This window comes from Fukomys damarensis, unplaced genomic scaffold (genome assembly GCF_012274545.1).
Source record: "Fukomys damarensis isolate Sample0158 unplaced genomic scaffold, DMR_v1.0_HiC HiC_scaffold_6, whole genome shotgun sequence".
Classification (NCBI taxonomy): Eukaryota; Metazoa; Chordata; class Mammalia; order Rodentia; family Bathyergidae; genus Fukomys; species Fukomys damarensis.
In genome coordinates, this window is record NW_022900918.1 from 12547159 (window position 1) to 12558947 (window position 11789).

The 11789-nt window shown below is 33.9% G+C and overlaps 1 protein-coding gene across 2 annotated transcripts in view; it reads left to right on the forward strand.

Moving 5' to 3' along the window:
- Uchl3 (ubiquitin C-terminal hydrolase L3) overlaps positions 1 to 11789 on the forward strand; it is a 58414-nt gene continuing 46625 nt past the window's right edge. Inside the window, exons 1-3 of one of the 2 annotated variants that reach the window (XM_033760924.1) lie at positions 1 to 11; positions 114 to 125; positions 10041 to 10169. In XM_033760924.1, the coding sequence (XP_033616815.1) occupies positions 10095 to 10169 (75 nt within the window). In that variant the 5' untranslated portion in view covers positions 1 to 11; positions 114 to 125; positions 10041 to 10094. Of the gene's footprint in view, positions 12 to 113; positions 126 to 10040; positions 10170 to 11789 lie in introns of those variants that run through there. The other variant, XM_033760925.1, reaches the window with a different exon arrangement.

The window sequence follows — 11789 nt, forward strand, 5'->3', positions numbered from 1 at the left end:
CCAACCCTGAGGTGAGCACGGCTCGGGTCTAAGCCCGAAGCCGTGGGCAGGGGACAGGGAGCCGCTAGTCCGTGTCAGTTTCTCTCTAAATGCTGCTCTCTGCTTCGTTTCAGGTTACCAACCAGGTGAGTGAGGTGTCTATCGCCCTGGACCCCGGAGTCCTTTCTGTGCTCTTGGCCAGCTTTCATGCAGGCCTCCACTTCTGGGCGCCCACGGATTCTGAGGTTTAACTCGGGAAGCCCCTGGTGTTGGGCTCCGGGCAGGCCGTCGCCCCGCCACCTGGCTCCTGGAGATGCTCGCAGCTGCCTCAGCCTCTCCGCTGGTCCCGTTCGTTGCACGGCTTCCCTTTCCCGGGGCCTCCGGGTCTGAGGTTTGAGGACTCCCACCTTATCTACATTCCTGAACTTCCCCCTCCGCTTTGCCTCTTGTTAGTGCCACATTGAATTATTTTGCTATCCCAGGACCTTCTGGGTGACTAATTTGCCAACACTTCTGACTCCAAGCTTTGTAAACTCGCCCACCCAGTTCAGGTAATTCCATCCACCGCCTGGACTGTGAAATCATCTTCCAGTCATCTCTTGCTCCAGCAATCACCTCTTTCCCCGCCACGCCCCCTCTCGTCCAGTGTCTCAAAACTGGGCATTTTTAAGTTCATAGCTCCCACGCCAATTTTTGTCACCTGTGACTCTTTCAAGTTCGTTTTGGGTGGTGGAGATTGGAATTGGCGAGGGAAGAGGGAACATCTTGTGGGCACTTGATTAAAAAAAGTCCTATGAGATGTATTTTGATTTCTTTGGTAAGACTAGTCTTGTCTCATCCTGGTCTTTTATTTTTTTATTGTCCTCCTTTTATCATATGACAGACTCTTCCTCTAACTCTTCCTTCTTATTACTAAGGAATTGGTTTTTGGTTTTCAAAACTTATAGCAAATTTCTTGTGTAAAGAGAGTAGATAGACTTTATCTTAACGTTAGCAGCAACTCCTTTTATCTTGTGTTTATTATACGTTTTTGAGATGACTGTCATCTACTTATTTAGTAACTAGAAATGTACAAAGTATTATCTTTATTGTACCTATGAATATTTTTGTCCTCATCTTCTGAAATTTGTTGTCCATTTTTTCCCTGACATAACATTTTGGTTCCTTTGTGAAGACAAAAAAAATTTTAAGGCTGAGGAAATATATATTTGCATTTTCTTCTTTATGGCTATAGGAAAGAACCATATTTCTTTCAGATCTAGTCCAAAACTATTTTTACACTTCTGTGAAAAATCAGTTTCCTGTAAATCTGGACTCTCTTCTGTTCTATTGGTGTATGTGTCTGTTCTTTTACCAGTATCACATTGTTTTGATTATAGTAGTTTTAGAGTAAATCTTCAAATCACATAGTATGAATCCAACATTTTTCTTTTTCAGAGTTATTTAGGCTGTTCTGGTTACTTTGTCAATTAGCTTGTCGATGTGCACAAAAAGTTATGTTGTAATTTTGGTGGTGAATCTGCCATTAAATTATTTTGATGGCATCTACTATATATATTTTGCAGAAGAGGAATACTTAATACTATTGAATCTTGTAATCTGTAAAGGAGGTAACTTCATTATTTAATCAGGTTGTCACTAATTTCTTTCATCAGTGTTTTGTAATTTCAGCATGTAGCTCATAGACACATTTCTGTTAGATGTATATTTGTGTAGTGATTGTTAGTGCCGTTGTAACTGATATTATTTTACACTTCCAATTTTGAGTTGTCCATTGCTATATATGGAAAGTCTGATTGATTTTTAGAAAATATATTGGCTGTGTATCCTGCTGCCTTGCTAGGTTTATTTTCTGGTTCTGGTGCTCTGCCCATCTTTTAATAGATGTTTTGGGATTTGCTATATAGACAATCATATTCTCTATGAATAGATTGCTTTATTTCTTGACTATTGCACTGGTTAGGACCTTACATAGAAAGTTGAATGAGATGGAAAGAGGGATGTCTTTGTCTTATTCCTGTTGTCAGTGTGAAAACATTTACTCTTTCACTATTGAGTATGCCTGTAGGTATTTGGTAGGTACTGTACTTTTTATCAGGCTAAGGTATTTCCCAGATTTTTCTCCTGCTTTGTTGAGATTTTCATTTTTATTATGAATCAATGTTCAGTTTTTCCCAAGTGACTTTTCTACATCTTTTGATATGATCATTTAAGGAAGAAATATCAGTTCTACAAAAACATGAGAGAGGGAAGACACCAACTCATTGTATAGGTAGCATTACCCTGCCACCAACACTAGATAATATGGGTGTAGGAGTCTTTAACAAAATATTTGAAAGTATAATAGGACAATAAATATATAAAAGGATAATAGATCATGAATAAGAGCTGCTTATTTGACATTGCAAAAATGGAGTTATTAAAATTGTATAAATAGACAAATAATTTTCTAAATGATATTTAATTGTTTTAATGACATTCAAACTTATGTAGTTGCTATTATACCTTGGTGATCTAGATACACTATAAAGTCCATTCACTCATTCACGATAATTAAATAACAATTGAAGGGCATCTTTTACAATACTAGTTGTTTGAACAAGAACTGGTTATGCTTTGGTGATTAAAATATCTTTTTTTTTTTTTTTTTGCTTTTCAGTCCAGTGGGAAGACAAATCATTAGCAATTTTTATAAGTGCTATGAAAAAATTAAGATGTGAGAATGAAAGTCTAGTAGGTTGAATAGTTAAAGTAGGTCTTTCTGAAGTGACAAAAACAGAAAAGCTGTTATTTAGTTTATGATTCTGCACTACATCTAGCAGGCTTTGGAATGATTTAATTTTTTAAATCTTTATTAAAGAAATGAAGTGCTTTTAGTGGGAGAATGGAATATATCTACTTGAGAAGTGGTTAGTTTTAAACAAAACTTGTTATTGTTTTTTCATTCTCTGTTCTGTGTAGAACAGAATAGAAAATGAATAGACAATTAACTGACTTAGGATTTGGGAAATTACTAAATACTAGTAACAATATCCATCCCCATCTGTACTTACTTCCTCAACTTAATGGATTGATTCATAAGACTTTCTTGATCTCGATTTCATTATTTTACCATCTGGTAGTTGTGTGCATTATTGCATTTACTGTTAGTCTGAGAAAATACTGTTTTTGCTGTAATTTTGCCTGGTATTATATAAGAATGACCATCACATGTCTACTATATGCAAATTAGTATTAATTGTTAGAGATTAGCTTGTAACCAAGTGTCTCAGTCGATGTGAGCAATGTGTGCTGTTAATCCCTTTAAAAGTCTATCATGCTACAGACTGGATTTATTTAGAAAAAAATCAGTAAAGTGATAGAAAAAAATTATTAAACATTTTAAGCTCACCTTTTTTTTTTTTTTTACAAATGCAGCTAAAAGGGTAAACGTAGCTTGCAGCTGATAGAAAATTACAGATAATTAAATATCAAGAATTAGAATTCATATAGATGTGCAGTCTATTATATGGGGAGTTATATATCCATGGCTATACTAGATTTTCCATATGATTGTTTTGTTTATTTGTTTATAGCATGGCAACATTATATATATTAAATTTTATTTTTTTAGAACCAATGGCTTTTAATATGGAAGCCTCCTATAGTAATTCCTTATGGTGATTTTATTGAAGAGGTAATATTTTTAGTGTAATATCCAAAGGGAAATAAATGCACATTAGCATAACTATTCTATTTAGCTGCTTAGAGTTAGAAAAAGAATGAGCGGTCCGTCATCTGCTGGATTGTCAACATACAATAATTCTCTAATTAGCGGACACCATCTTGGGGAAAAAACATGATACCCTGTACTCCTCTAGCTACTGCTTGGTTTCTGTTCATTGCTCTGTAAACTTTCCACAAAGAATTGTTCTTAGCCGGTGTTCTACCACCATATCTGACATTCTCTTCTATATTCACTCCTGTCTAGCTTGCTCCCACTCTCACCATTTCATAGTAACTACTTTTATCAGGCTTACCACTGATCACCACTTTTCCAGATACAGTGGTCACTTTTCTGTCACAGTTTTTTGATCTCTCAATAGCATTCCTTCCTTCTGAAACATCAATTCTCATCCCTTTTTTGGCTTCTCTGATAATTCTGATTTTCCTAATTCTTTGATTGCTTCCCAGATGTTCTTTATTAGAATGTTTTCTTTCTACTCTCTAAGGAGTTCCTCACTAATCTTTTTTCTATACTACTAATCTTTTTTGTTGTTGTTGTGCTGGGAATTGAACTCATTATTTATTTTCTTGTGCAGTCCCTCCCTAGAAATGTTTTCTGTTATATAGCTTTAATAACATCAGCCACACACAATTGACTTGTGTTTCTCTAAGCCCTGCCTTCACCAAATTGGAAACCTGTATACTTCACTACCTCTTTAGTCTCATCTGAATACCTTATGGACCCTTCAAACTTAAAATGGACACAAATCTGAATTTTCATCCATCTTCCTCTAAATGCTTTTTTTGGGGCAGTACTGGGGACCAAACTAAGGGCCTTTGCACTGAGCTACATCCCCAACCCACTCACCTTTAGTTTTTTTGAGACAGAGGTCTCACTAAATAACCAAGTTGCCTAGGCTGGGCTTGAACTGGAAATTTCTGTGCTTTGGCCTCTGGAAGTGCTGGGATTAGAGGTATACACCACCATCCCCAGATAAACTCATTTCTTCTATTGTCTTTCAAGGGCACTGTCATCTATCCATTTCTCAAAACAATATTAGTCCTCTGATTATGCTGTTTTGAAGGCATTGTGTACAGATTTGATTTCTTGGGTTAAATATATGTTCTTTCTTATTCTAGTTCTGAGACCATGAGCAGTTATCTAACCTCTTTGTACATATCTGAATTTCTTAATTTCTAATAATCCTAATTTTGTAAGATTGTTGTAGGGTTAAATAAATTCCTACACAGGAAATATGCACAACAGTGTCTGTAGTAAGGTATGCACTCCATGAATATTAGCTATTTTTCCTCTTTGCTCATATTCAGTTGATCTGAAAGTCTTTTAGATTCTTCTTTTGTAATATCCCCAAATCTGCCATTCTTGTCATTTCAGGTACTGCAATTCAAGCCACAGTCACCCGTAGTCTGGACAAATGCCCTAGGCTCCTAACTAGTTTTGCTTCTCTCTCTGCATGCCTAAAATCTGTTCTCTGTATATCCTCAAAATACACAAATCACATCTTGTGATTCCCTGCTTTAGACATTCTAATGATCCTCCACTCCTTGTCCTTGGAGAACAAAGCAAGCTTCTCACCATTGTCAGACGAGGTGCACTGCTCATCTCTGCTAGTGCTGTGTTGCAGTCTTGAATGCCAAGCCTGTTCCTGCTTCAGAGTCTGTATTTGCTTATCCTTTGAATCATTCTTCTCCAGGTTGCTTCATGGCTGCTTCTTTTGTCATCTGTGGCTCAACTTCAAGTCATCTCAGTGAGTCTTCCCTTGATGACACAGCTGAAGTGTCTCCTTAAATCTGTACTCTGTCATCCTGTGTTATTTTCCTTATAATACTTCCTACCTTGTGGAATGATATTGTTTATGTGTTTATTTTTTATCTTGTTTATCACTAGAATATAAATTCTGTGATAATAGGGACATGTCTACATTATCAAGAATGATTTCTGGTCTGTAGGGGCCTCTTAACTGATAGTTTTTGAAGAATGAAGACATATACTTCTGCTTTTCTGCTCCAGAAAATCTTTCCCAGAATTATTTTTAATGTGGTCATGAATCTTTTACCTAAATATTTTAGGAGTATTCTAGCGCAAAAGGTGGTTTTTCAGTTTATAATAATGAAAATAATATATAGACAAATTTCCTTTTACTGAAACAAAGTTTATTTTCTCATAACTTCTTCCAGACATTTGTCAGCCCTCTTAGTAAAAAATATAGAGTAAATCTAATCGATCTACTTCAATATTACTAAAAAATCTGGGGCCAGGGATCACAATAATTAAAATCTTCTCTGAACATGCCCATAATCTTTAGCTGTATGTCTTCCAAAACATCGTTGGTCCTGTACCTTCCTTGGGGCCCCCATCTCTTTGTCACCGGCCTTTGTAAAATAATGCCTTCCAGGGCTGATAGTTTAATCCATCCTGAATCATCTTATTGGATGCAATGGGGTATTGTTACATTATCTTGAATGATGCTTCTTTTAAAGCAGAGTAGCATTGCATCATTTTGTTATAGTTTGTGATTAGTCCATATTGAGCCTACAATGAAGTAAACCTCTTTTTTTCTTAATCCCCACATAAAACATTTTTAGTGTTTTCCCATTCTGGATTCAGAGAATTTTATTTTTTATTTGTGTTATGTTTTATTTAATCTATTAAAATTTATTTCTGCTAGTTTCTGAGTTGTAATTTCTCATTTAATTATTCTGCTGCTTTTTTAAGTAGCAGTTACTACTACTATACTTTTCCCAATAGTATAAAACAATTAAGTATAATTTCTGTCATAATTCAAATAATAAATTAATAAGAGGATAGGATCTGTGTCTGCCCTGAGCAGATCATTAAAGATTGGAGAGGAGCTGAAGGGGAGAGGTGGCTCAGTGGTAGAGCTTAGCTAGGTTCAATCTCTAGCACCAAAAGAAAAGAGAAAACAAACAAAAAACAGAAGAAGAAAAGCATAAAAAGATCAGAGAAAGTGGCTTTAGAACAAATTTGAAAGGAAAATGAAGTTTGTATTTTTAAGTTTTTGTTATTTGAGTCTAACCTTTAAAATGAGGAATTTATTGTAAGTTAAAGATAGGGACTGAGAATTTTTTTTTTTTTTTACATAGTGAGGTCTAGTTTGTATGTAAAAAACTTGGAAGGAATTGATAGTTATAGACCCTTTTAGAATCATAGAATTTTAAAACATTTGCTAATTCTTCTATGGTGACATAATTTATAAATTATGTTTCTCCATTGGCCAAAATTTTATAGGCATTATGAAATTTAGTGAGCTCATCAGCATTTTTTTTGTTTATTCTGTACTTTATTGCCTAGCATTTAAACTAGAAAATCCAGAAGAATAGTATTGAAGGTTATAAGTCTTTTTCCTGTCTGATGTAAACAGCATACTTTTAATTGTGTACCATCTCTAAAAAAGAGTTATCCATACATATTTATTTTTGTGAATAGTCTGGATTTTGAAGGGGTACTGTGTAGGTTTAAGACTGTCAAAAAACCCCAAAAGATTCATTTTGGGTTTTCTCTCAGTTTTGTAAATATAAATAAAACCACATGTCAGGGTTTTTTTTGTTTTTTTGGTTTTTTTTTTGTACTGGGGATCGAATTTAGGACCTCACACTTGTAAGGTAGGTGCGGTACCACGGAGCTAAATCCCCAGCCCCCATATATGTCAGTTTTGTTTTATGATTTAGAAGTTATACATAGCTATTGTACAGATAACCAGATAACACATTTTTAAAATACTAGGAAACAGTTGGGTTCACACCACCCAAATTAACAATAATTTACATTTTAGAAAAGATTTTCTTATCTTAGATTTTCCTATGATCTTTTAAACAAAATTTTTTTAATTATAAAAGTAGAACATTTTCATGTCACATTTTTCAAAAAAGTGTAAATGTTCAAAACTCATCTGTTCTCCACTTCCCAAAGGTAGTTACTCATAACTGTTTTCATTCTTTGTAAATACATACGATGATTTCCAATAAGTTTGACTCATGGGAGTGTAGAGCCAAAGGATGTAACTAATTTATTTAGTAGATACGAACTGATCAGGTTTCTTTATAATGATCTCATTTGATTGTGATAGGAGTAAAGAGTTAAGAAAAGTATTATTCTTATTAAAATGTCATCATTTTTGAAATTTAATTTAATGTAGTATATAATCATTCTTTGTATCCTCGGTTTGATATCTGTCAGTCTCACTACAACCTTTGCCTTTGGATTTTGGTACTTATACTTGTTAGCATTGGCCAACATGGAGTAGGTTTGCAAAGCAGTCCCTGAATTACGGATTTTTGCCCAAGTTACTTTTTCACTAAAATATTTATTGCTTTTAGTTTGCAGTACAAATGCAGATTTACTCTGTCATTTGTAACATTTTGTATAACTTTATAATATGAATTTGTGGGTACATAAAATTAACAAATTTAAATCCTCAGGTTAAGGGTGAGGTTACTTTTCCTTAATTATACCATTTACAGCCATCAGTGCTATGCAAGTAGTATTCAGAATTGATTAAATAAATGACAGGTTTTAGATTATCAGTCAAATGTCTTTCCTACCTCTTTAGTTGGTACAAAAAGAAATACTAAATGTTCATCATGAACATAGGCTTAATTGACATGTCTATTAAAATAGAGATGGAGGGCCAGGGATTTAGCTCAGCGGTTTCGCCGTCTGCCTTGCAAGTGCAAGGACTCATGTTCGATCCCTGATACCAAAAAAAAAAAGATCATAAAAAGATGAATAAGAATTATTTCCCTTGACTTACAGTCAATTTTTATTCTTTTTGGTTTCTAGATAGAATTAACTATTGGGAAGAGCACAGAGTAGGAAATTTGGAAGAAGTAGAAAAAGGAAAGAGAAGTATTTAGGAGTAGAAGTTTATTGCTTTATTAAGATTTGAAGCCATGAATAGGAATCAGATGAAGAATAGATAAGATAGAAGAGTCCACTGACTTCCATAGCCTAAAACTGTTGTAGGCCGTGTAACTTGGCATAGGGAAAAACCTAGTAGATACTATACATGTTCTACTATGAAAGGTTCTTAAGTTGAGGACATTTCTGGTGAAATATGTCTAGCACCTTTTTTTGACCAATAATATTGACCATTAAAGTAGTGTCTCTTCTATAGGCAGAGACATGAAAGAATATGGGGAATAACCCTTAAACAGGCAGGGCTTCCCTAGTAAACACTAATTTTGTATGAGATGAATATTGTTCTGTTTGGCATCACCTCACTGATTTTGCAAGACCTCATTTAATGATCTAAATGCATTTGATTATTCTGGGAGAAATGCCTAAAACAAATTTTTTTTTTTTTTTTTTTTTTTGTGGTAGTAATGGGGATTGAACCCAGAAAGCACTGAGCTGCATCATAACTTTTTATATTTTATTTTATTATGAAACAGGATAATTGCTAATTTGCCTAGGCTGGCCTCAAATTTATGATCCTCCTGCTTCAGTTCCCAGAGTAGCTAAGATTAAAATGTGCAGACAAGGGCCTGAGTTCGATCCCCGATTAAAAAAAAAAAACAAAAAAAAGTGTGCATAGCCCATTTCTCCTGCCGCTAAGTCCAGCATTTTTAAAATTTTATTTTAAATATTTCAGGTAATACTAGACCTGAAGATGCCAGTTATTTTGCCAAACGTAAGAGAGGCAATGAACTTGAATAGAATTGGAGGCCAGTTGTTTACTTCCAATTTCCAGCGTTTTCTAGTGTTCACACAAGTCACTGGGATTTTTTTCTTCTGCTTTTGTTACCCTTTTCTCATTCATGTAATTCTTAGCTACCTTATGTATCTGTTTTTAAGTAGGCATTATATTTTTAAATATAGGGTAGACTATATTGATCTTCTACTGTACTAAAATAATTACTTATTAACAAGAATTTAGATGCATTTCCTTAAAATTAAGGACTGGAAATGAGTTCAACATGAGTTTAGCGTAATTTAGTCAACTTGTATTTGCTGAAGTCAGATTACATTCAACCCAAAGTAAAAGATTTTGAAAACAGGGAGTTTATTTTATATGTTAGAAATTTTAAGTGTTTATATGATATAAATAAATTGTTATCTCTTTCTACTCTATTCGTGGAAAAGCTGCTTTACTGCATCCCCTCAATTTATCATGGTATGATTGACAAAGATTGCGTGTACTTATGGTATACACCTGATGTTTTGATGTGTACTGCTTTATTCCATATTACTGAATTTCAGTAATGTTTTTATTACTTTTTCTTTTTTATATTAGAAACAGGGTATGTACTTGTTGGTTATTTTGCTGTTAACACTATAATGTTCTGTTGTTGTTGTTGTTGTTTTCTTCTACCAGTTTCTCAGACAATTAGGTCTACATCCTAACTGGCAATTTGTTGATGTATATGGAATGGATCCAGAACTCCTTAGCATGGTACCAAGACCAGTCTGTGCAGTGTTACTTCTCTTCCCTATTACAGAAAAGGTAATTGCTAAATAAAATTTAACTTTTATAGTAAATATAAAGTTTGTTATTGTTGAGTTAAAAAATACAGTCTTTAAGAACAAGTAGTACCCTTATTGTATAAAATTAGGCAATCTAGGCACTAAAGGAATCTTGATGTTTTATTAAAGAAATATTTACATTTTTATCTATAAATTGACAGTAAAGCCATAGATGGTCCCCCCCCTTTTTTTTTTGCTCTGGGGGAACAAACTTGGGTCCTTGTGCTGTGAGGTGGTGGCACCACTGATCTAATTCCCCACCCCCTATAGATCATTCTTTTAACCACAGATGGTTTCTTTTTTTTTTTTTTTTGGTACCAGGGATTGAACTTGGGTCTTTGTGCTTGCAAGGCAGGCCACCAAACCGCTGAGCTAAATCCCCGGCTAGATGGTTTCTTTCTTAATGGAATAATGGTTAGTTTAGGCCAGAGATATCTTACTGTAATGGTGCTTGCCTATCATGTATAAACTGGGTTTGATCCTCAGCAGTGCAAAACAAACAGACAAATAAAACAGTTATTTTGCCTGTGTTACGATGTGACATTTAAATATATTTTGATGTATATATTTTAGAAATTTTAAGTATTAGAATAGTCTTAAATCTGTATTCTATATATATATATATATATATATATCAATAAAAATACTAAATTTTTCAAAACGAAGTTACTAAAAATATATCTATAAAAATAAATATATATACTATAAAAATAAATGCTTTTTAAGAAGGTAGGGGAAACTGATGGCATGGGTTACATTTTAGAATAAACTTGACTTGCATAGACATCATTAAACTTAAATACAGATTGGCAGATTTAGGATGTATTGGGGATTATATATAGCTATCCTTAGATCTGTATATTGAAATCCAACTCACAGTCCTCTCTTCTAGAATGATTGTGTGTGTGTGTGTGCATGTGTGTAATGAATTCATGAATGTAAAATGCATTTTAAAAGTGCTTTTGATTCTATCTCCTTCTGATTTTCATTTTTAACCTGAGAAACAGTAATATGAGTTCAATGTGTATAAAAACTAGAGAATAAATCCTTGGGAAGATGTAGGAGAAATGAGGTGCTGATGACTCCATGTTGCATATTCAAGTAGTCCTATTCTTCTGAAATAAAGCCAAATCACAGAAATTAAGAATTAAGCTTGTTCAGTCCTAGAAATTAAAGGATCATTTTCTTTGGGCCACAAGCTAATTAATCTAACTTCAACATAAATAACATTGAAAATTTTTCTCTTCAGTTTTAAGGGCTCTAGGAAACAAAAAGGTAAATGATATTTCCTTAGATTTGTTATTTGAAATATTCATAGACATTTAGAGTTTCTTAGAAGTGGTTATCATTAGACCAAACTCTTATTTTTAATGTTGAAGTTGTGATTATTCTAAGACAAAAACTTAAGTTTACTCTTATTCCAGTGTTTTTATTTTTTTATTATAATAATAAGCCAGTAGATAACTATCCCAGTATTCCAATAAAGAGTAGTAAAGAGGGCCCCGGGATTTAGCTCAGTGGTTCTGCTGCCTGCCTTGCAAGCTCAAGGACCCGAGTTCTATCTCTGGTACCAAAAAAAAAAAAAAAAAAAAAAAAAAAA